Raw genomic sequence first — 25,378 nt, 5'->3', positions numbered from 1 at the left:
TATGACGACAATAATGTGCAATGGCTGACCAGCATGCAAAATAAAGATGTGTTGCAGCATCTGGGATTGGTCATAGAACTAGTCTCCTGTGCCTCCCACTCACGGCCCAGATGCTCATGTGCAAGGAACTTGTCACGTAAGCCTTTTAGATCCCATAGGTGCAGTGAAAATTAGGGGCCTTCATTTCCGCCATGCAAGACAGACAAGGACCACTTGTGGTGAGTGAAGCAACGGAGTTACATAAATAATGCGCAATAACCCTGCTATCTAAGCTGCTGTTTTTCTTTTTTGTTTCTGGCAAAAACTTCTTTGATTTTTATTTTTACCACTTTTGTTAATTTGTTGTTTTTTTCCAAGGTCACAATCCACATGATTTAGTCACTGTAGCATTTACTAATCCAGTTTAAAGTCTATTGACTGATATTAAATGATAAAATTCCTCCTAAAAATATTGAAACAAAAAGTTTCGCTTTCCAAAAAGATGAAAAAAGAATAAATTAAATTAACAAATATAGCTGTCAACAGGGAATAGAACTTTGTGCATGTGCTGTTGTTGAAAATTCTAAGTGCAATGTGAGAAAACAGGTTTTCATTTGTCAGTTTTAGATTAAATTCCCATTAGTATTTGGATTGATTTAAGTTGAAGTCCTATTTTATGCATATCCCTCCCCAAATAGAGGTGTAGTTTTTTCTGAGGGGCTTCTTTGACAGGCACGATTGGAGAGTAATCAAGTACACAAGAATAAACTTTTAGGGACTTCACCGGACTATTTAACCCATTAAGACTCTCTTGGATCAGCAATAGGCAACACCTTTCTTTGTTATTAGTGAGTTTTATGGATATTTTTTTTTTTCCCAGGAGAAACTCTGGAACACCAAAATGCGGCTTTTGGTTAGATGTGTAGGAAAACTAAAGAAGTCCCCTTACTTCTTTGTCATTGTCAGGATACGTTCCCATGGCATTACCCACAGTTTTTACTCAGATTTGCTAGTATTGCTTTTTTGGGCTTCCTTGGGTTTCAAGTGCAGAGATGCATACAGGTATGTAAATGGAGTTACATTATAAGGGATTTATCTATGCTGTTTTACACTTTTGTGAAGTGTTGACTGAAAAAAAGTGTACAGACTGAAATGGAAAATATTAATCAGTTGCTCATTTAAAAAAAAAAAAGAATGGATGGGAGAGTGTGTGTCTGACACAAGCACACACTCACAAAGCCTGGTACTCTTTTTTTTTTTTTTTTTTTTTCTCTACCTTCGAATGCAAATTACCCCTTTTGCATGCTCAACTCATTCCCCTCCTGGCCTTAACCTGTTGTTAGATGAAGGAATCAACAACAAGTTGCCATTAAAACAGATGGTTAAACACAAATTGACTCCTAGTCTCTATATCCTCCATTATATCAGTTAGAACACTTTATTCAGGGCACCCAGTGATCATTTGTCTTAATTATCATCCTCAGCCCAGTAAGTGCCAGTGTTAAAAAGAGTCTATATTTACTCAAGCAAATTGATAATCATATCAATGTTACATTTCTCATAACTCTGTTTGTAAGAGTCATTCTAGATTTTAAAAAATGATTTTTTTGTCTAAAAAGCAATTACTACACAAGCAAAGTCACATTGTAATAAATGGCACTTCTTAAAACAGTGGCACATAATAAAAAATAAATATATTTTCTTCTCATTTGATTTAGTATCAGAGGAATTGAATTTAAACATCCTGGTGGAGCCCACAGCATTGTGGCCTAGTTTACTGGGTTTCATGTACATGAGTGGCAGTGCTTTGTGCATTTCTAGTTCAAACATAAGTCAGGAAGCACTTTGCATATGAAGCGAGGATGAAAATTCTGCCAATTTAGCTTTGACCACAAGCACTTCTAAGCACCTTCCAGGCTCTGAAAAAGAGTGAGTCATAATGGGTTTAGAGTGAAGTGGATCCATATTTGTTTTTGTTGTGTTATGTTTTCTTTTTGTTTTTCTTTTTCTTTTTACAGGGGACGCATCAGACACAATGCCTGCAATGTGGGGATGTACTGGGGTGGTCAGAGGATCACAGGTGTGTGAGTATGTGCTTGTGTGCTTAAGTGCCTGTGTGTCTGTAAAGAAAATACAAGTAGGCAGAGATAAACAGCACAATCATGGCATTTGGCAGTGGTATTTCTCTGAAACTTTTGAGAACACTGTCAGTCTTTACACTTGTTTAAGATGTCACAACCAGATCAACTGCAGGGGAGAAAAAAAATGATACAGTATTTAAACAGGAGGAGCAAGCTGTGGCTAATTTCAAATAAGCAGTGGTATTTTTATTATTCATGGTGTGAAACAGAATTTATTATCTGATGATAAAGATTTTGAAAACAGTCATGATAAAATTAATTAGTGGCATAGAAGTAAAACTGGAAAAAATAAAAATAAGCCCCTAATAAGACACAATATTCCCGTAAGTTTGATACGCCAAATGACTAAAATTCATCTAAAAATAATTATTGGGAATCTATACTTCTTCGGTAATCGATGATGTTTTTGTGTAGTGAATGAAAGGAACAGTTAATAGTATGACTAGTTTGCACCTTCATACATTTGCTTTTGCTGTCAGTGCCCTCCTGGGCTGCTCCTGCTGTTCGACAATGGACAGCAGTCTAGAGCACATAGCCAGAGGCCTGGCCAGCAGAGCCAAGACAGAGCAGAGTCACTGGGCAGCAGGAAGAGTGGGTGATATTGACTTCATTGGTACAACAAAGACCCGAGGGAAGGTAGTATATTACGATAAGCACTGAAGGTGGTGCACTCTGGATGTTGTGTAATCTTCTCTTCTTCAATCCAGTTTGTGAGGGTCCGTAGCAACACAGACCCAGCACAGATTTTCCAAATGCTGACAGAAGACTGGGGTCTTGCTGCACCGCACCTTGTCGTGGCTCTGGTAGGAGGGGATGAGATGGCTCAGATGAAGCCTTGGCTCAGGGACACCCTCAGAAAAGGACTTGTAAAAGCAGCCCAAAGCACAGGTGAGAAAGACAGCCTCAGCTTCAGCACATCATCAACAAAGACAAGTTCTCTGTGTCGCCTACGTGGATGTGCAAAAAAACACAGAGAACACAACCTGAATAGCATCAGTTTGTACAAATGTTTTTGGACTACAGAAGAGAACATTGAAAAAAAGTTGATTTGATAACATGCGAGGCTTGTAGAACATTCCAATGTTCCAATGTTCCTTCCAATGCTACATTAAAATGACATTGAACAACATTCTAACAAAATAAGTGAAACACAGGATGATTGATCTAATGCTCAACTATGTCATATTAGTAACTGATAAATCTTTTATGGGAGCGGTTTGTGGGGGAGGTTGTTTTAAGATATTTTTTGGTAATTTGCTACAAACCTTCAAACTTACTTTTTTTTTGCAATTTTTGCTATCAATTTCTTGCAAATGTCTTGTGTATTTTTCAAAATCTTATTTTTTTTAATTTGATATTTATTTGTCATAAATCACAAATTCCACATTTATTGATTTAACCAAGGACAATATTTGAATTGCAAATACATATGTATAAATGTAAATAAGGAAGTTCTATTCCCTAATAAAAAAATAAAAAAAATAGTTTCTGACAAATGGCTCAAATGATGGATCTATCTGACTAAATTATAGCACAAAAAAGCAATGTTCACTGCATATGGCTTGACCCAACAGTAGTTGGAGTTATTACCCTAATAGGTAATAATTGACAACACAGAAAGCATGAATTTAAATGATTTAAAACAAGAACAAAAATGTATGTATTGAAAAAATCTTATGAGCTGTAGTGATATTAATTTAGATGTCATGAAGCTGGCAATGTTTATCTGCACTACAGGGGCATGGATTTTGACTAATGGTCTCCGTTTTGGTATCACCAAACACTTGGGCCAAGCAGTGAGAGATCACTCCTTGGCCAGCACATCCTCTAAAGTTCGTGTAGTGGCCATTGGCATCGCCTCCTGGAACATGATCCACAACCAAGAGGCCTTACTTGCTGCCAAAGTTTGTGTACATATACAACAAATACTTATCTATAAATTGCTGGCAGCTAAAATAATTAATAATATTTCTTTGCTTGTTTATTTCATAAAGGTAGATGAGCCTGCAGTGTACAAGCCCCAAGACTTGCCTCATGGGACAATGTATTCCTTGGACAGCCACCACTCCCATTTTGTTCTAGTGGAAAAGGATCCAAACCAATCAGGAGCCACCAATGAAATGAGGGTGAAGCTGCTAAAGCACATCTCCCTTCAGCGAACTGGTTATGGAGGTAAAGGCCTTCAAGCTATTGCTGAGAATGATGGCAATAGAATGGCATTTATAGTTCTTCAAAAATTTTGAGAAAATGTTGGAGAAAAGGGGATAATTCATATTTTACAACCTTGCATATGGCTCATATGAAATCTTAATGTAAATCATACATCTTTCTGAAGGATGTGTCAAGACATGGAGTCTTTGAGGCTTAATTCTGAACCACAGGTTCACATACAGTAGAAACAAACAAGCATTCATTTGTTTTCATTCAGAAAAAATGACAATTTATATCCTTCATTTAACCTAATACATATTTTTGGTCTCAAGACTTTTAATTGTCATTATGCAAGCATAATGAAATGTTCTTGAGAGCTCCTGGCTTGGAGTATGTATCAAAAAAGAAGCAAAAGGGTATAAATAAGCGTGGTAATACACATACTATATACAATATACATTATGGACAAAGCGTGTACAATTATGTACAAGTATGGAAAACGTATGTACAATTAGACATAGTATATACAGCGTCTGTGGGAAAACCTTAAGAGAATTTGCTCAGGCAGGAGAACAAATTTTGACGAGGAAAAAATATATGTGATATATATAAAAGAGGGCGAGAACTGACACATAGACAGTACTTAAGCAGATGAGTAGTAGTCTACAACTGATTGAACAAGAATATATGTGCCTTTCCAAGGTTGAAATCTCCAACACCTATGAATATAAAAAGGAGCTAGAAAATATGATCAGTTTGTTCAGATAGCTGTTTTTTTTTGTAGATCAAATTGTAGATTTTTAGGCAATTATGTGACAGCAGGAAATAAAAGAGCCATCGTATTCTAGCAGCTCTGGTGGAAGGAAATGTAACTTTGCTTTGTTGCTTGTAGGTACAGGGAGTTTTGAGATTCCTGTCCTGTGTCTTTTGGTTCACGGAGAACCCAGAATCTTAAAGGTTAGTCTCATTTCACTGAGCTTGATGAGTTGCACAGACATTGCTGCAGAAAAACATCGTGATGGTCTGTTTTTAGCCTCATAATACTGCAAAATTTGGGTTTGATGATTGGATAAGAATTGGATATTATGTTCCGAATCAAATTTTCACCTCTTGGGGCACCAGGCCAAGCCTGAATGAGAAACACATTGTTTCTCTCTGTTGTTCTGCTGCCCAAAAATAATCTCTTTGGCAGGCTAGACTGGCAAAGCAATCCTTTTTTTGCATGAATACGAACACATTTAAAGAAAACGTGGAACAGTTCTACATGTGAACAATATGCATTTTATTTATATTTATTTGACTATAAGTGAGTTCATATTTCTTCTCATAGCGGATATATAAAGGTATTGTCAGTTCGACGCCTTGGCTGATATTGGCAGGCTCAGGAGGTGTGGCTGACATCCTTGTGAGGTTGATGAACAGGGGATGCTGGGACACAGACAGTGTCCATGAGTTGCTACTGGACACTTTTCCAAATGTCCACTACAGCCCAGACATCAGTAACTGGGTCAAGCTGGTGAGAGAAATGTGCATAGCATGAATGGAGGCACATACACACATCACTTGATTTGAACAGTGTGAGAAAAATGGGGCAGCCAGGGAAACAGTGTGAGTAAAACCAAAGAGGGAATATCATCATTATCATAGAAATGTATTTATGATAACCTGATTAAGAATTTGAATAAGACGGGAAAGAGACAAATAAGTTTTTCCAGCTGACACATGCAGTGAAGGGATTTTGGGTTTAAGACGAAATGTATGTTTTAGTCACTGTTAGTTTTAAAAAAGAATAAGACGGATTTAAATATCGGTCTACATTTTGATCAGATCCGGAGGATTCTGGATCACGGACATCTACTTACTGTCCATGACCCAGAGCAGGAGAGCTCTGAGTTGGATACAGTCATTCTCAAAGCTCTAGTCAAAGGTACTTAAGCTTTTAAGGTGCTGTGTATATTATTTACATGAATTTATATATAAACATAGATGGAATTTAATAAGTTGTGTGTTTGTGCGAATATCAGCTTGTAAGAGCCAAAGTCAGGAACCTCAAGACTTCCTTGATGAATTGAAACTTGCTGTTGCATGGAATCGAGTGGATATTGCCAAGAGTGATATCTTTAATGGTGATGTAGAGTGGAAGGTGAGCCACATTAGCAAATCCCGCTAATTAATGTGAATTAGACTGTGATGCATCATTCTATAATTTTTTTAGCAATGTCATTCAATCCTGGCATGACTAATATATGAAGAAGACTGTACTGCCAATCCCCCAAAATTGTCATGTTTAAATGCATTGTATGGTTATTACTGGCACTTCACAAGCATTATACAGAGGTTGGCCCCACACAAGACTGTTGCATTGCTACTGTTGCATCAGGATCCTGGTCCATCTGACATTGTTAGTGGCCATCGTAATTTCAATTTATGTTTTCTACAGGCATGTGACCTTGAAGAGGTGATGATGGATGCATTGATCAATGACAAACCTGACTTTGTGCGCCTCTTTGTTGACAACGGTGTGAACCTTGGCAAGTTCCTTACCTATGGTCGTCTGCAAGAGCTTTACTGGTCTGTGTCTGAAAAGAGCCTCCTCCACAATCTTCTCCTTAAAAAGTATGAGGAGAAGCAACTGCTGCTCACTGCTGCAAGATCTCCTGGCCCTCCCGGGCACCACCTGTCTGAACTGGGTGACCGGAAACCTCGCTTTACTCTGTATGAGGTTGCAAAAGTTCTCAAGGATTTTCTCCATGACTCTTGCAAAGGCTTTTACCAAAAGCTTACCACAGTGAGTGGCATTGTCCTTGCAAACACTGCACCAATTAAACAGTAATTGCAGCTAATGAGCAGAGTCTTATTTGAATTGCCTTAGGAATGGAAACTAATCTTTTTGCGTGTATGAACCATTTCTATGAAACCATGGTTCAGTTTAACCTGTAAACATCTGTCATTTGAATAAATTCAGTGTTTTTGACCAGAGCTTTTTTTTCTCCATCAGTAAGTGAAATTTAGTTGGACAAACTTAATTGTGAATTAAAATCAGTTTTCGTGAAAAATAAAACAAGAAAATGTAATATATGATCCACAACTTTTTTTTCCCTCTACTGTGATTCCTAAAATCTTCCTTGGAGTCAAAGCTCATCTTGATTTGGCCCTGTCTGGTTAGAACAGAATTTCAAGTATTAAGTCTCCTGAAGGCAGTGTTTTATAAAACAGTGCAAAGCTAATCCAATGTAATAACCTCAGTTAGTACCATAGATCATAATTAACATTATTATCATTATTATTTAAAACGTCCAGATCATAATGTTGGATTCTTATACTGTCCTCATTGCCAATATGTTACGACAGAACGTCTTCACTTATTGGTTAACAATATATTCTAAGAACCAAAGGCATCACTTTCTTTCCAGAGGAACTGAAATAATGACTCGCTCCCATTTGTCCAACAAGACATGACATTGTGATAAGCATGGATAGCTGTTTTTTATTCTGTTATCATCTTTTGAATGTTTGTGTGCTTTAGGAAAAGACTGCAAAAGGACGATTATTCCACAACCAGAAGAACCTGGCCGAGTTAGAGGAGAGCTGCGAATATCCCTGGAGGGATCTCTTCCTCTGGGCCGTCCTTCAGAACCGACAGCAGATGGCTAACTACTTTTGGGCCATGGTCAGTCTTGTCAATTTCTTTAGTCATTTCAGGTCCGGCTCATTGGTTCAATCAATAAAGGACTAAATGTGTCTGGCATTGGCAAAACCTACTAAAATCAAAATAAGGTGAGCTGTAGTTTGTATTCTGCTCCCGGTGTTAACAAGAGGGATGAGGGCCAGCAGAGTGCAGGTGCAGGTCAGTTCTGCCATATGAAAATGTCACTCTAGATGAAAGACCGAAGCGCACAGCATATTTATCAAAACAGAAGTGAACTAAAAAGCTGCCTTATCTGTTGGATTATTCAAGCAAAGAACATGCTGGGGCTGCATTTTCAGCGAGTAGCAACGTTATGCAGGCATATCTAAATTTACGATGAAGTTAATGATACCCTGACATGGGATTGATGATTTATGAATAGTTTAAATGACACCAATCAATGGTAATTGCTTTCTGTTTTCAACATCTTTTCAAGGCACTTTTCATTTCATTATTGCCCTCAGTCACACTAAGGGAACCAATTACTGTAATCTCTCAAGCGGTCACCCTGATGTGTTCCTTTCCTGCGTCTTATTTCAAACATTATCTAAAATTATGGTAATTACATTCAGTGTATGTACATCTTCCAAGTGCAAATCATTATACTATTCAGGCGCCAGCTGGGGTATCTTTATTCATAATTTGATTGTTTGAAGTATCTCTCACAGTACAGGCTTCACAATTATCCTTGCAGCTTGGCCTAGGCTAACAAAATAGTTCATATTTAATAGATACATTGGACCGTGGGAATAACACTATAGAGTATAGGTATAAAATCTTTGATGGCCTAAATGGCGATGTATTCAACTGCAATACCGATAAAAACTTCAAGCAGAGAATTCCATATGATTTTATTACTGTTTTTGTAAACTTTTCTCACAGTGGAACAAAAAATCATTTTGCTACCAAGCACATGCAGTTTTGTTTCTTGTTTTTTCCCTAATCATTATAGAACACCAATTAGAAAGACTCGCCCTAAAAGACCACATTTGATATTCTCCAACTGTCTTGATCCTTTTAACACTCGTATTTCTGTCACTGTTTTTATGTGACTGACATTAAATAATGTGTTATGTACAGGATCTTTTGTACAGAAACAGTTTGGGCAATACATTTATTCACCCACTTGCTATATGTGAAAACAGAGAATCAATACCTTGTATTTTATTTGATTTTATAGTAAAAAGCTGGAGTGTGGATATGGTTTAGGTCAAGCCAAATAACTTACACCAAGGGTAATTCTCCAAATGACCAAAAATTACTCCGCTTCTTTGCCCTAATGGTTACTGATCAATATGGTATGGTTTATAGAAGAATAATTGGACCAGTTAAATCAATGTTATGTAGCAAAGTCATAAAATGGAACATGGGTAATGAATTTACTGCAGGCAGAGACAAACAGTTCACTACATTTTTATGGAAAATATGGATCTGTCGAAAATTCAAATCTAGATTTCTCAGACCCTTCCTATTGGCAGATTTCTTAGATCCAGCATTCGTTTAATCCTCAGGGCACAGAGGCTGTTGCAGCTGCGCTAGCAGGTTGTAAGATTCTAAAAGAAATGGCACGCCTAGAATCTGAGGCGGAATCTGCACGCAGCATGAAGGAGGCAAAATATGAGCAGTTTGCCCTTGGTGAGTACATGGCACAAACTGATAATGTGTTGCAAAGTCAGTCTAAACAAATGATTTAAATGTTCATTCACGACCTCTAATCAGAAGTTTCTTTGAATGACAATGACTGATCGTTTAGGAATGAAGTACAATATGATTGCGGCACCGTGGTTGACACTGAACACCTACTGTTGTTATCATGACAGATGTCTTTGGAGAATGTTACTCCAATAGTGAAGACAGGGCATATGCATTGTTAGTAAGGAGAACACATTGCTGGAGCAAATCTACTGTCCTGAATTTGGCAACTGAGGCAGATGCCAAATCTTTTTTTGCCCATGATGGAGTTCAGGTAAGAAGGAGACATATCCATATGCCCAGTTGGCTCCAGACCAGATATTTGTGTCACAGTTCAACAGTTAAAAAAAGGATTTGACTTTGATGAAAAACAAAGTACTGACTTCAGATTTATGTGGAAATAAAATGCTGTACTTCTATATCAATCAAAAATCCCATGACAGTATAAGTTATTGGTGCTTATTTCCCTGGAGTGCTTTGAGTGTTCCAATATCTGCTCAACATAAGTTCATGTCATTACAAAGTAACCACAGCATTCATTGGTATTCAATGTCAGCAGGGAAACTTAGCATGCTGCAAACCCTTGACTGACAAGCAATAGTGTATATTTTAAGTATTTAATTGAAAATATGATGGACCCATGTACCAATCATTAGAACATTTTTTCTAAGTAATAAGCTTGCAATATCCATATTAAGACAATCACCACAATGTATGGCAGATTGATTCAAAACCTCATGCTGCCATCTTCTGGTCATTACAGGCTCTCCTCACAAAGATTTGGTGGGGAGCAATGACGACAGATACAGCCATTTCCAAACTAGTTGTATCTTTCTTCTGTCCACCTCTCATTTGGACCAACCTCATAAAGTTCAGGTGATTTTTCCTCACCATATGGATATACTGATTATGTATTTTTGCTCTGTGCACTCATGCTACTCTGCATGTTTTTTAGTGATGAAGAATTGGATAGTCGTAATGGCCGAGAGCAGTTTGTCAAGCTGGACAGTCTGGATACAGAAAAGGCACGACTTCTAACGGTGGATGATGATGACGTTGACCCTCTGTACGTTGGCCGACAAATTATGCTGTTATTGTTAATCTAATGTAGGAAACAACTACATAAAAACATTTGAAAAACTAATATACAATATTGCTCTAATGTACCGTATTTAGTATTTATTTCGTTTCTCACAGGCCATTTTTACTGACAATATAGATTATGTTCAGCTCCCAATTCATCTCATTGACTTGGACTTGTAAAAATGTTGAAACTTGATGTGACCCAGCCCTTTGACTAAAATGACATCAATTATCAGCAACTTTTCCAAAGGGGATGCACACTTTTTATACGCTGATGTTAGCTGCTTTGCAAATCAGTCATCACATGACTCCTTCTCATCTTTATGTTTCAGAGAATCTCCACCTGGAGGCCAAGAAGCCCAGAGCTGTGCCTGGCGTTTCTTACTGCGTCGATGGCATTGTTTCTGGAGTGCTCCTGTAACTGTGTTCTTAGGCAATGTCATCATGTACTTTGCCTTTCTATGCCTTTTCACTTATGTACTGCTGCTCGACTTCCGCCGACCTCCACCCTTTGGTCCAGGAGCTGCTGAAATCATGCTCTACTTTTGGGTCTTCACATTGGTGCTGGAGGAAATTCGACAGGTCACTCTCATTCCATTTGCTTACAGTCTCTTGTTATTCACATCCAGATATATTCCAAGTTGTCCTTTTCTTTGTTGGTTTTGTTGTTGTCCATGCTGTTTTGGTTTTGATACATATATTCTGATGATATACAGACAGCATATCCAGCCCATACTCATTTTGAGGTAACTGCCTTTTTTTTAGCTTTGTTTGCATGACAGTGTTAAAGCCTGGTATACATATATATAAATCTGACATTAATCTTTACAGTACACTAATTCTACTATATACCTCAAAAGGCATATTTGATAACTAAAGCAGAGAAAATAAGCTATCCCTCACATTATGTCTTTGGCTTAACCCAGTCCCTCTACGACGGAATAATTTGTCTTGCCTCAGTAAGCGTGTGGTTTTTGTTACGAAACTCAACTTTTGAACTTTGCGGAGATCAGACCATAAATTGACAGGTATGTCTCAATTCTCTGTCCCCTCCTTCATGTCATTCCTTTCACAGACACATGCATTGCCACTGTGATCCTCTCTTCGACAGCCTTCTCCTCTCTTTTTTTTTCTGTTGAAGTTGAGGCTTTCTGATCCAGATCCAGACCAGTATACCGTGGGAGAAGTTTGGATTATATAATAAAACACATTGCGGCGATCAAATTTCATTTGTGGACATGGTCCGCACTGTATATTGCTATTGATATTGTTTTTCAGAGGAATCTCGATCGTCTAGTAAATAAATGTAATTATAATGCAGGGGGCCGAAATTTTCACTCCCAGTGTAAAAGCTTTACCTCTGTCTCGCTTTAATTTCGTTTGAGCACATGTGAAAGCAGAATGGAGGAGGGGCATCGTTTTTCAAAATATTTCATATGAGAAATAATTCAAAATACAATACAATACAAATCCAAACTATATTTTGAGCAGTGCTTCAGTATCCTAAACAAATCAAATTTCTTTGGATGGGGGGGCATCACCAGTTTTAGGAAAACTCCTTGCCATGTGGTAAATAGGAGGGTAAGAGGCGTGAGATTTAAAAGAAATTTGGTCTGATGTATAGGCTTCTGCAGCTTTAGCAACCAATATGTTAGTACGTGAGTCAACATGGCTGCCCCGGTGGGTTTATATTTCAACAAACCTCATAGGTCTTCATGTGCTGGGTTAGACTATTTAGTTAAACTTGACTAAAAACCCATTTTGCGTCAAAATCATGTTCTTGTTTATGTAATTGTACTATAATATCCATTATCCTCATCCACATCATTTTTTTCCTACACAAGGTCAGACACCATCAGCAGCACTACTGTGAACGAGGAGAGGGGAGAGTACTGTTCTGTTCTGTTTTAGAATTAAAAGTTGCAGTGATTAATAGTTTCAACTAAAACATTTATTATTAAGAGATCCAGTGCATTCCGACAACTCCTTGTGGTCTCAAATGGCTTTGAACTTATTTGATTTTGACATTGAGCCAGGAATCTAGAATTTGTCATTAATGCTTTTATGAGAAGGCAAAATTTCTATCTTAGATACAATAGGCATTGTGGTTGGAATTTGGTTTCTCAGCCTATTGTCTCTACGCAGATGTGTAACGCTTGCTTGAATATATGGCATAGGAGAGGACATGCAGGAAGCATCCATATTACATATTCACACAGCTAACTCCGGAGCGTGGTATTAGCCAACATTTTTTCCCCAAATCAACCATCCTATTTATTGATTGCAATTATTTCATTATCTATCATACCACAGAGCTTCTTTACAGATGAAGAGATGAACATCTTGAAAAAGTTCAAGCTATATGTGGAGGACAACTGGAACAAGTGTGACATGGTTGCAATTTCACTCTTTGTTGTTGGAGTATCATGCCGGTAATTAACATTTGATAATGCCATTTGAAACTTAAACTGCAGTTTTTTTCATATTGAAATGTTAAATATTAACAGAAGAAGAACTAGAGAATAATTAACAAATATCAGACGCTGTCTCTGTCCTTTGGTTTTGCAGAATGATTGATGGCACCTATGAGGCAGGAAGGACAATTCTGGCAATAGACTTCATGGTTTTCACTCTACGTTTAATCCACATCTTTGCCATTCATAAGCAGTTGGGGCCAAAGATTATCATTGTTGAAAGAATGGTGAGTGAATCTTTGATACACTCTAAACCATACTTATGTTTTATAATGTCATCTATAAAAAGATGAAAACAGATCAGTTTGAGGTTTTTTTTTTGTTTTTCCCAGATGAAAGATGTGTTCTTCTTCCTCTTCTTCCTGAGTGTTTGGCTTATTGCATATGGTGTGGCCACTCAGGCTCTCCTCCACCCCAATGACCCAAGGATTGATTGGGTGTTTCGTAGAGCCCTGTATCGCCCATATCTGCACATTTTTGGCCAGATACCTCTGGAGGAAATAGATGGTAAGTTACCATAAACAATATCCCAAGCATGGGATCATTAAAATACATCTCATCTCATCATCTAATAGAGGTGATAACTATGTTTTTTTATTTGTCATTAATACCATAAGTTTCCGTTAAGCTATGATTGACAGTCTGTGATCTATATATATGCATTAGATTTCTATTGGCTTAATATATTCAGTGTCTTTTCTCGTTAATAAAACAGCTGCCAGAATGCCTGAAATAAATTGCACCAATGACTCTGAGGAAATTATCATGGGCTTACGACCACCATGTCCCAATGTTTATGCCAACTGGCTTGTCATTCTGCTTCTGGTCATCTTTCTTCTTGTCACAAACGTCCTGCTGCTTAATCTTCTCATTGCGATGTTTAGGTAAGTTTATCTACAAGTCAAGATGACCCGTAGATAAGCTGTAGGAGGCCTTTTTTTAACTCTTACAATCTAATCAATTCAATCTTTTATCCTCTTGTGCAATTTGTAGTTATACCTTCCAGGTTGTTCAGGGCAACACAGATATATTCTGGAAGTTTCAGAGATACAACCTGATAGTGGAGTACCACAGCCGACCAGCACTCGCTCCACCTTTCATTATCATGAGCCACCTTTCTCAGCTTCTCCTCAGCCTCATCAAAAAGCCAGAATCCGGAAGCCGGAAACAGGAGCATCTTGGTATTATTACAGTTCTGTTTTAGTTCAGTAGTTTTCAATTCAAGTAATATTTAACCACTTTACTCTCAATTTAAACTCAATAGTGTGCTTATCTGTACTTTACCAGCTGTATTCAATGAAATTGCACTTTAGTTAATTACTTTTTTTACTGTGTGTGTGCGTGTGTGTGTGTGTGCGCGTGGTGCATGTATTTGTGTGTCACCAGAAAGAGAGCTGCCAGCAGGACTTGACCAGAGACTGATAACATGGGAAACGGTACAAAAAGAAAACTATCTTGCTAAAATTGAACACCAACAAGGGGAAAGCAGTGAGGAGCGACTCAAAAGCACCTCCTCAAAGTAATAGTTACTTTATTTTATTGTCCCTTTCTCTCTGGTACATGGAGAACATTCTGAATACCCCTGCTCACGCAATCTCTATGTAGGCCCAGATTAACACGGTGCCATTCACAAGGATGGCAGCAATTCAAGTACCCCACTCCTCCCACCTGGCGTATTATAATAAATAATTGAAAAAAATCCTCCAAGCAAAATTTCAGGGGCATTTTCTCTTAAATTTATCATATATTTATTTTTTATTTGATGTACTTACTTTTATCATTTTTTTTTGTTATTCAGGGGAGGCTTTTGAGGATGATAGCTATAATAACGATTATTATTATGTGCCACAAGGGGAGCACGGGCCAGTGTCTCCCTGAGCCGGTCCAAAGCCCGGATAAATGCAGATGGTTGCATCAGGGAGGGAATCCGGCGTAAAACTTTTGCCAAAACCAGACATGCGAATCAAACCTTGTAACCAGATCATACTGGATTGGTTGAGGCCCAGGTTAACAACAACTGCCATTGGTACCAGTGAACTACAGGGAACCAATGGAAACTGGGCTACTGTAGGTCAAAGAAGGAGAGGAGGAAGGCGTGTTTGGAAGGAGACAGAGAAAGGGAAAGGCAAGAGTCAGGGACTGACAGTAGGGACTTTGAATATTAGGACTATGACAGGAAAATAGACCAGGTGGAAAGATAGTAAGGCTAGAAGGTTAGGAGCAGGCTTTAAGTTGTGCTGTCATGGCCAAAAGTTTTGAGAATGACAACCATAGAAACATCTGGCAAACACCTAAAAACCCTGAAGGAACAGAGTTTGAGAAAGTTTCATTCTCAAAACTTTTGGCCATGACTTTACATCATGGTTGTTGAAGGAGGAGTTTGTTAGGAATGTTCCAGAGGTGAAAAGAATGTTAGATAGACTTATGAGTCTGAAATTGGAAATTAAACGTGTAATGCTCAATGTTGTTAGTAGCTATTCCCCCGCAGGTGGGATGTGAGTTCGAGGAGAAAGAGATGTTCTGGAATGAGCTAGATGAGGTGATGCAGAATATCCCCAGAGATAGAGTGGTAATTGGTGCAGACTTCAATGGGCATGTTGGTGCACGCAATGGAGGGGATGAAGAAGTAATGGACAGATTAGGTATAAAGGATAGGATCGCAGAAGGACAGATGGTGGTAGATTTTGCAAAAAGGATGGAAATGGCTGTAGTGAACACTTTTTTTCCCAGAAAAGACAGGAATTTAGGGTAACTTTTAAGAGCAGATGATTGGACACCTACAGCTTGTGCTATCAGGGAGACAGGTAGGAGACTACTTGGTGTGTCATCTGGAAGAAAAGTGGATAAGGAGACTTGTTGGTTGAATGCGGAAGCGCATACAGAGAAAGCAGTTAGCAAAGAAGAAGTAGGCTACTGAGAGGACTTACGAGAACAGACGGGAGTACACGGAGATACAATGTAAGGTAAAGATAGAGGTAGCAAAGGCAAAACAAAGGGCGAATAATGACCTGTACTGTAGATGATTATCATTATCAATGGGGGACTTTTTTTTCCAAGATTTTATTTTGCAGATTATTTGTTTTCCTCAAATTTTGACATAATTTGACTAATTAAGTGATTTGACCTTTTTAAAAAAGGACTTTGGAATTCGTGAAGTTTCTTTTCAATATTTGATGAATTTTCTATATTATCTAGTTCCTTTAGAATTGATTTTCAGCCCTGCTGATAGTTTCCCTGTCATTACTTATACAGTATGTTGTAGGTAATTCAGTCTAGTTGCTATATGTAGTAACATATATAATAATATAGTAATATAATAATATAGTATATGCTTTTTCAGCAAATCAACCCTGGTTATGTAAATATAATGTTATTCTAAACTTTTGACTTTAGTCCCTTCATTCCTGATTAAGGGTCCAGAGTTTGCTGAGGATCATTGGTGGGTTTAAGGCCCAAGAGAAGCGACTGGTATCCATGGAGGCCGAGGTGAAGTTTGAAAAGAATTCCCATCATTTTAGACTTTTTAGACACGGTGGCACAGTGGTTAACGCTTCAGCCTCCTAACATGAAGGACCCTGGTTCTATTCCAACAAGGGGACCTTTCTGTGTGGTGTTTGCATGTTGTCTGTGTGGGTTTCCTCCACAGTCCAAAAACATGTAGGTTAATTGGAAAAAATTTGGAAAATTGCCCTAAGTAAATGGTTGTTTGTCGATTCAATTGCTGCAATTGACTGGCCATCAGTCCAGGGCGTACCCCACCTCTTGCCCAATGACAGCTGGGATAGGCTGATAACAGCCATGACCCTGAGTGGAGGATAAGCGGCAGAAGATGGATTAATGGATAAAATGACCAATTAATATTGTATATGTGTCCAGGTAAGATACTGTGGAGAGGTGTTGTCCTGGATGGCAGAGTGCTTTGCTCAGAGCACACTGAAATGTGGAAAAGAGGCTCCAAGAGCTCCACGTGAGTCAAGTAACAACAGCAGTCAGATTTAACAAGTAATTGTTGTAATAAAGAATGTTTTTGTACGGTCATATGATTGTATCTTTATATTTCAGCTATATGAATTAATGTGCAATGAAATGTTATCATCCTCAGCAGGCTGGAAGGCATGTAGCAAAAGTCACGATGTCCCTTACAAGCACCCAAAGAAAGACAACAATCAAGGGAAACCACAAAAAAGAGAAAGTCACCAAGAACATGGAACCCATGAAAAAGTCCCCTTCAGTTATGAATAGATGAGACACATATTTTATTGATCCCAATTGGGGAAATTCGAGATATAATTCAAATAATGTCAGTGACTGTAGCTGTAGCAGAAATGTGCTTGACTATGAGGCGATGATGGCTCAGACTATTGTTAAATGTGATGATGAGAATATAATTTGATAATGCATGGGTAGATGTCTCCTGGATTCATGCTGTTGCATCTCTGCATAGATCATACATATTCATGCACAATTCTTCATGCATTAAAAACTAATGCATTTATACTACTCAATACTCTGAAGAGAAAATTATGAGATTTTATCAGGATTTCGAAAAGTATATAATTTAAATTTATTTCTCTAGGAAAATCCCATCGGGATTAAGAGCCTATTTTTCAAGATAGTCCTGGCCAAGATAAGCAGTGACACAAAAAATGCATTTGTAAAGTGTCAGTAAAAACACAAGCAAAAAGAAAAAAAAAAAAAATTAAACATACATTTTACAAGCATTTTAAGAGAGACTGGTGCATGTAATGGAATTTGCCCTGAACATCCTGGTTGAATTTAAAAAGTGAAATAAGATCAGTTGGTTTCCACTTTTCCTTTACTGAAATACTGTGTCTGGAAAACACTGAAATGTGGCAGTTATAAATTGCACTCTGGTGATAGTCCAGTTGAATACTGTGACAATAGCTATTAAGTGGTATTTAAAGAACAATTATTGTCAATTGATTCATCATTTACAAACATTTAATGATTTTCAATATTTACTTTAATTATAGTTCACACAATGAAGCACTGCAAATGATATAATAATAATAATACATACGATGATATAGCAAGGCAATACCATTTATAAATATTTAGAAACAAAAAAACTTTATGAAAGCTTGACAAACAGCATTGAGTAGGCACTGACTGATATTGCGGTCAAAAAAAAGACAATCACATTAAGCGGGAGCTTGTCAAAACGGTACTATTAAATTTTGCAATTGAATGCAAATTTATTTTAAAAACAAAAATCAAAACTGCACATTTTCATCATATTCATAAAATCAGAAAGCCTACAGTATGAACAAAAAAGCCATTTCTGCTGATGAGTACCACCATACAGTCAGAAATAATGCATGAGCTACCAAATTTGAAAAGCAAATCTTAATTTTGAGTTTTGAGCTGGAAAATCTTGTGTCATAAAACAGACATTGAGATACTCAGTTTTGAAACAGCCAGAAGACTGAAATGTGCACACTCCATTATTTAAGTTTCTTCCCCTATGCTTTATCATTTGCCAGTTGACTTCCCCATGTCCAACTGTTCTACTTTACCCTTTTAAGTTTAACTTCCTAAACTTAATGGCTCCATCCCAGATATCTTGAGAATCTGGCAATCACTTAATTCCTTTGGCTCCTCTGTCATTAGCACAACACATGAACATTCCGGCTGTTGGTGAAGCTGACAAACACGCAAGAGTGAGCCAAACACAGAATGCTGAGAGAAAAATAGCTCTTAACAACAACAACAACAGATTTTATAGAACATGAAGTAAAAGAAAGTTTCTTCAGTGCTTTGCAGTTATTTGATATGTAATATTTAAGTATAAAGAGGTTCGTGTGTGTGTGTGCGTCCTTGTGTGGGGTTTTGTTATGTTTTTGTATTGTATAGCATTATTGATTTAAACAAGTTGAACATATTCAGATATAATAGGTAATGTTAAAATGTCTGAAATGAAATGACTGCATATGTAACATGTTTTCCTTTTTCCTGAAAGAAATTGAAAATTAATTATCCATTTTCAAAAGAAAATTCAACATGTTGGATAAAAGCAAATCTTGATGACAAATAAAACCATTTGCCTGATGGCTGTTTTTCACTCTTCATCTGTAAATAATATAAAAAGTGATAATATAATTGTGTCAGACTTTGCACTTCACTCGTACTGAGTTTCCAAATTAATAAATCATTCTTGACTCCTCGTGCTGCCCTGCACTCAAGATAATCTTTGACTACGGGCCTTTCACTTGCTTGGATTGTACAGTATATCACATTCTTTGATATTTACATGGTTACTTTGTTGCTTTACAAGCTGTAATAATCTGACAAGCAAATTCAGCAAATTCTAGAGGAAATCCCTTAATGAAATGGTTGCTTTAGAGGCATCTTCTGAGACGATAAAGAATATTTATTTTTTTCGTCTGGCTTGTCAGATGTTTTGCAGCTCCTATCTGGAATACTTTTAAAGAGGTTTTGTTAAAGAAAAAAACAAATACAAAAAAATGATAATTGTAAAAATAATATTACGTTCAGTAGTGATTGTATTTCTGGAGGCCTCTGGGATGGCTTTGTATTACAAAAAAAAAGAAAAAGAAAATCAGAAATCTAACATAGAAAATATTCAAGAAACATTACTATAAGACCGCCTCGTTTCTAATTAAAATTACTCTATTAACTAGTTTTCCTCTGCCTTAACGTCCACTATTAGGAAACTGTCATGCAGGAATGGCAATGGAATGTACGTACCAACCAGATATAGCATCACATTCATATCAGTTGGATTTTAGTCCCGTAAAACTGAGGCCTCTGGCCCTCTGGCTTGCACTGCTGGCCCCTCACGTGAGTGTATATTATCAAAACGTGGTGTGACTTCACATCGAATAAGAAGAGTGTCGTCTTTAACAAATGCTCTTTGATGTAACATGTGTAAATGCAGAAAGGTCACATAGCCAAACCCTTTGGGGTTGCGCGGAATGGTTGGCCTCTGGAAGGCTTGTAGGTCTGGATTTGTCTCCATCACCTCCATGTGGTGCTGACCCTCGGGGCCCTGGTCTAGGATTGCAAGTCGTATGGTGCCCTGGAAAGGCCAGCTCAGCTGTCCATCAAAAGCACCCTGCATGGTGTGAACGAAGAGGGAGATGAAGTTGGAGCACCGAGGGGCATTTGGGGCCTGCAGATGTAAGCGCAGGCACAATTTGTAGCCTGGGCGGCCGGTATAGAAGCCTGGGCTATGCTCAACTACAGGCTGGCCAGCTTCTTGATTCCGTAGATGAGCAGAGAATCCTCTGAGGTGCCAGATAAAGATTCCATGACACTGTTGAGCTTCCAGCTCCCTAACGGTGTCCTCCAACACAGACACTCTTTGCTGTAGTTCTGCGAGCTGGTTTGCCTGAGAAAGTGACAGGAATGTTTGTGCTGTCAAAGGGAAACTTGAAGGCAGTGATGAAATCCACAATATTTAACAAGATGAGGCTTATGTAGTCAAGATAAATGAATACTCTTATGAGCAGATTTATTGGAAACTATTATCTGCCTACTTAGAAGTAATGGTCTATGCTTGTATTAGCTCAACCCATTACTACAGATTAAATGATCTGCATGCAACCTGTACTTCTGCACTGTCTGATGTATAAGGAAGAGATAAAAGGCAGCAGTTGCAATGCTTGATTCTCTGATTTTAAACTACACACAGATATAAGTCCTCTGAGGCTGAAAAAAATTCCATACCCGTGTGTCTTTTAAGATGATGAGTTCGCGCAGCTGGTGATCCTGTTTTACCAGTCTACCATCCATATCCCGGATCATCTGCATCTCTTCATTAGGCTGACTTGGGCCACAGTTGCTCATGCAGATCATAGGTCCCCTTGAGGAAGATACAGAGGCTACAGCTCCTTGATCCTCAGTAGAAATAGAGGGTCCAAGTGCTCGAAAAGATTTAGCGGGGGTGCCATTAAGGCTGAGGCCACGCAGAAACTCTGCCATGTAGTGCATATGCATCTGTGTAAACTCTTGCATGTGCTGAGCCAGGTTGTGACGCTGCATCTGCAAAGAGGACAACCCAGTTAACTCAATACCCTTTAGTTTGTACAAAAAAAGCATGTTCTCAAGGAAAGTTAATAAGATCATTTACCCTTTCCTTACATCCAAAGGTGCTGAAGGTGCAAGCAATTGGGGCTTTGGGACAATCACTATCACAGTGAGACTCCATCTAAAACAAAATAATTGAAAAAAAACAAGAGTAATAATAATGATAATAATAACAATAATAAAGAAGAGAAGCTTTAAAGTACCAGCTCATACAAAATTCCATTCAACCATCATTTGGACTCAGTGCCTCACAGACAGATATTTATGACTGTGTGTGGAATTGTTCTGTATAGTTCCAAAAAAAAACAAACAAAAAAAAAAAAAACAACAAGACAAACCTGGTCTCTGATGAGATCCATCTCACAGTACTGGCACTTGACGCTAGCAAAGGGACACTGCTGCTCATGTAGCTGAAACACCAACCAAAGCCAGTTATAAGCAAACTGATAGTCTTTAAGGCACAAAAAGTAACCAATATCATTGCCAAAAAAGAAGATCAATTGTATTTACAGTACCTCCCGCTCCTCATAGACAAAGCATGCTACGCAATCTGGACAAGACATGGGTCTTCTTGGGCAGTCAATGGTTTTGTGATCCTCCAGATAGATTTTTATCACAGACTGGTGGCATTGTGGGCAAGGTGCAGTTGCAAACTGACACTTTTCTGAATGATTCTGGAGGGAAAATAATGCATTCGACAATGCTGTTGATTTTTAAATAGAGTAAGATGTGGTCATGCAGTCTGTTCCGAGTATCTGTGCCTGTCATTTAACCAAAGTTTTTAAATCATCAAATAAAATAAAATGTTAATTTTCAGCGATTTATCAACATGACTATCGACTGTACTTATTTATAGTTTAGTTAGGGTTGAGGAAAAGTGGTCCCCCAATACAGTTCATTGACTATTGTCAATATATGCAAATCGCTCATATATTTTAACTTCAGACTAACTTTTGCATCTATCTTAGCACAGTACACAATCAGTGCATTTTTTACCCCAGCACCTAAATGAAGGACAAGAAAGACAAGAGAAGTTAAAATCTACTTAAACAAATCTTTGAATTCAGTTTACAATTCTTACTTCAAGATGACGGAGCTCCATTTTTTCATTACACCCGATGTTTGGACAGCGAACAGTTAGAGAAAGAATTTCTCTTTTCGCAAAGTTATCAGGAAACAGCTGGTCTTTTGAAAGAATTTCATTGTCCACTGGGCATCTTTGTCCAGTATCTCTGAATTAACAAAAAAGGAAAGAAAAAAAAAATGATTTAGTTATCTTCCCTGAAATAGGACAGCAGAGCCTACTGCAATCACAATATTGCACAATCTTTATCTAATCAGCCAGTCTGCTTTAAAAACATCTACATTCCAATAAATAGTCAGTCTGCTTCTATAATGGACAATGGCATTTTTAATAAACTTATTTTAACACAAAATTACGTCTTCCCATTGAGAAGAAAGCAAAGCAATAGCATACCGAATGGACTTCTCAATGCAGTTCTTGCAGAAACGGTGACCACAGGGTGTTTGAATGGCATTCCTCAAGGCCATGAGGCAGATAGGGCACTCGTACTTTCTCTCTAGAGGTGGGTCAAACTCCACGTCGTAGCCCTGGACAGGGGCTGCATATTGAAGACTGCTGGGGTTGCTGCTGCTGAGGGTGCCTGGGGACTCTGAGGGACTGAGCATGGATTCTTGTTCCTTTTCAAGCACTGCCAAGGCACAGCTGGACAGCTCCCCAACAGCTCCCTCACAACTGTCATCCTCCAAACTACCCTTGTTACTTTGAAAGCACGCCATCTAACAATGTAGAACAAAAAGAAGAAAATAATGAAAAAGAAAGATCATTTGATATGGTGGCTTCTGTATTTTTCGGAATACGCAAAGATTACAGATGTAAAATGCAAATTTTAGAAATAATGTTAAAAGGTGTGTACGTACAACAGGTCCAGGTGATTGAGGATAGAGAGGGAAATGTATTGACAGATGCTAGAGGAGTGAAGGAGATAGAAAGAGTACTTTGAAGAGCTGATGAATATGGAACATGAAAGAGAGGCAAGGGTAGAAGAGGTGACTATTGTAGACCACAAAGAAGAAGAGATTTGTAAAAGTGAAGCAAGGAAGGCATTGAAGAGGATGAAGAGAAGAAAGACAGTTGGTCCTGATGATTTAACTGTGGAGGTATGGAAGTGTCTAGGAGAGACAGCGAGTTTCTGACTAGTTTATACAACATGATCTTAGAGAGTGAGAAGATGCCTGAAGAATGGAGATAAAAGTGCGATGGTGTCCATTTTTAAGAATAAGGGGATAAAGGGATAAAGTTGATGAGCCATAAAATGAAGTTATGGGTTATGGGAGTAGTGGAAACTAGACGGAAAGATGAAGTCAGCATTTGTGAACAGCAGAATGGCTTCATGCCTAGAAAGAGTACTACAGATGCAGTATGTGATTTGAGAATGCTAACAGAGAAGTACTGAGAAAGCCAGAGGGAGCTACCTTGTGTTTTTGTAGACCTACAAAAAGCATGTGACAGGGTGCCAAGAGAGGAACTCTGGTATTGTTTGAGGAAATCTGGAGTGGCAGAGAAGTATGTTAGGCTGGTGCAGGACATGTATGCTAGCTGTGAGACAGTGTGCTGTAGGGGTAACAGAGAAGTTCAAGGTGGAGGTAGGGATCCATCAGGGATCAGCTCTGAGCCCGTTCTTGTTTGCAGTAGTGATGGACAGGCTGATAGATGAGGTTAGACAGGAATCTCAATGGACCATGATGTTTGCAGACAACATTTTGATCTGCAGTGAAAACAGCGAACAGGTAGAGGAAAATCTAGAGAGGTTGAGTTATCCACCGGAAAGGAGAGAAATGAGAGTTAGTCACAGCAAGAGTTGCAGAGTATATGTGTTTGAGGGAGAGGAACTCAGGGGGAACAGTGGGGCTAAAGGGAGTGAAGATCAAGAAGTTGGAGGATTTTAGGTACTTGGGGTCAACAGTCCAGACCAACGGAGAATGTAGAAAAGAGGTGAAGAGACAGTTTCAAGCAGGTTGGGATAGTTGGAGAAAAGTGTCAGGGGTACTATGCGATAAAAGACTATCAGCCAGGATAAAAGGAAAGGTGTACAAGACAGTGGTGAGACCAGCAATGCTGTATGGCCTAGAAAAAGTTCCATGACAAAAGAGCAGGAAGCAGAGCTAGAGGTCCCAGAGATGAGGTTCTCTTTGGGAGTGACCAGGATGGATAGGATCAAGAATGAGTCTATTAGAGGGACGTCTTCTGTTAGATGTTTTGGAAAGAAGGTCAGAGAAGCCAAACTAAGATGGTTCGGTCATGTACCGAGGAGGGAGAGTGAATATATTGGTAGACGGATGCTGGAATTGGAGCTGCCAGCCAGAAGGTCTCGAGGAAGACCAGGGAGAAGATCTATGGACGTAGTGAGAGAGGATATGAAGGGAGATGGTGTGAGAGAGGATGACACAGAGAACAGGGTTAAATGAAGAGGATTGATTTGCTGTGGCGACCCCTGAAGGTAAAAGCCGAGCGGAGAAGAAGAAGAACGTGAAAAGGTCCTCAAATCCTGGCTAAACTGTACATGCATCGGAAGTAAGGGTAACGCGGGTGTCATTAGCTTGCACAAGCATACCTAAAGAATGCCTGAATGATACTGGTTTCTGTCTTGTGGCTGACATGAAATATTGCCAAATTCTTTTTAGTTAAAACAAGTAAGCATCAGTCATTTTCAACGATGTCGATGCTTATTGTCACAGACAAGAGTTTAGATTCGCAATATACCTGGATGCGGAACTGCAACTTCATACCTGACAGTATTCAACGAGATATGGAGAAATTTACTTACAATGAAACAGCTGGCGTTAATCACAGCCCACTCCAACAAAACTCCGCAACACGTTGTATTTGTGTGTCTTAATGTAATCAACGATTGCGAGAAGGAACGATTACGTTACTAAACTTCTCGGACCTTTCGTTTCGACGGAATTTCCTCTATTTCTTTCCATACGTCACCAACTACAACCTGTTGAGTTCTTCTGCTTGTTTGAGCATTAGCGCCCCCGCCTGGTCGGAGGATACTTCATATTGCCACAGAGCA

At 38.5% G+C, this 25,378-nt stretch overlaps 2 protein-coding genes across 2 annotated transcripts; one reads left to right on the top strand and one right to left on the bottom strand.

Moving 5' to 3' along the window:
* Nucleotides 1-191: 191 nt before the first annotated feature.
* Nucleotides 192-17,400, top strand: trpm5 (transient receptor potential cation channel, subfamily M, member 5). The gene is made up of 27 exons (XM_086140406.1): nucleotides 192-218; nucleotides 860-991; nucleotides 1,998-2,059; nucleotides 2,600-2,756; nucleotides 2,828-3,008; nucleotides 3,858-4,024; nucleotides 4,115-4,292; nucleotides 5,164-5,228; nucleotides 5,602-5,787; nucleotides 6,099-6,198; nucleotides 6,296-6,414; nucleotides 6,712-7,059; nucleotides 7,798-7,941; nucleotides 9,471-9,594; nucleotides 9,780-9,925; nucleotides 10,415-10,527; nucleotides 10,607-10,717; nucleotides 11,067-11,316; nucleotides 13,048-13,166; nucleotides 13,303-13,435; nucleotides 13,541-13,715; nucleotides 13,924-14,092; nucleotides 14,202-14,389; nucleotides 14,595-14,727; nucleotides 16,622-16,694; nucleotides 17,085-17,210; nucleotides 17,311-17,400. Exons 1-26 carry the CDS (start codon nucleotides 192-194, stop codon nucleotides 17,205-17,207), a joined length of 3,723 nt encoding a protein of 1,240 aa, XP_085996532.1. The 3' UTR covers nucleotides 17,208-17,210; nucleotides 17,311-17,400.
* An 87-nt stretch (nucleotides 17,401-17,487) lies between these two features.
* traf6 (TNF receptor-associated factor 6) lies at nucleotides 17,488-25,301 on the bottom strand. Its single transcript, XM_086144017.1, has 8 exons — nucleotides 25,127-25,301; nucleotides 22,756-23,078; nucleotides 22,360-22,510; nucleotides 21,794-21,952; nucleotides 21,617-21,688; nucleotides 21,322-21,399; nucleotides 20,919-21,233; nucleotides 17,488-20,580 (listed from the first exon to the last, which is right to left on the bottom strand). The coding sequence occupies exons 2-8, from the start codon at nucleotides 23,076-23,078 to the stop codon at nucleotides 19,975-19,977; spliced, it is 1,704 nt and encodes a 567-aa protein (XP_086000143.1). The 5' UTR covers nucleotides 25,127-25,301; the 3' UTR covers nucleotides 17,488-19,974.
* Nucleotides 25,302-25,378: the final 77 nt, after the last annotated feature.

The sequence above is a fragment of the Fistularia commersonii genome, chromosome 3 (assembly GCF_037954325.1).
Source record: "Fistularia commersonii isolate RoL2024-O1a breed Wild chromosome 3, RoL_Fcom_v1.0, whole genome shotgun sequence".
NCBI classification, from domain to species: Eukaryota; Metazoa; Chordata; class Actinopteri; order Syngnathiformes; family Fistulariidae; genus Fistularia; species Fistularia commersonii.
This window is presented reverse-complemented; position numbering and strand designations above follow the sequence as displayed.

Bases quoted from the DNA above. Each gene is read 5' to 3' on its own strand.
- trpm5 (XM_086140406.1), top strand. From the start codon at position 192: ATGCAAGACAGACAAGGACCACTTGTG. The intron at 992-1,997 runs GTATTGCTTTTT...TTCTTTTTACAG, and splicing joins GTTTTTACTCAGATTTGCTA to GGGACGCATCAGACACAATG. The intron at 14,728-16,621 runs GTAATAGTTACT...TTCCTGATTAAG, and splicing joins CTCAAAAGCACCTCCTCAAA to GGTCCAGAGTTTGCTGAGGA.
- traf6 (XM_086144017.1), bottom strand. From the start codon at position 23,078: ATGGCGTGCTTTCAAAGTAACAAGGGTAGTTTGGAGGATGACAGTTGT. The intron at 21,953-22,359 runs GTAAGAATTGTA...TTTTCCCTCCAG, and splicing joins TGGAGCTCCGTCATCTTGAA to AATCATTCAGAAAAGTGTCA. The intron at 21,234-21,321 runs GTAAATGATCTT...TCCTCTTTGCAG, and splicing joins CCTTTGGATGTAAGGAAAGG to ATGCAGCGTCACAACCTGGC.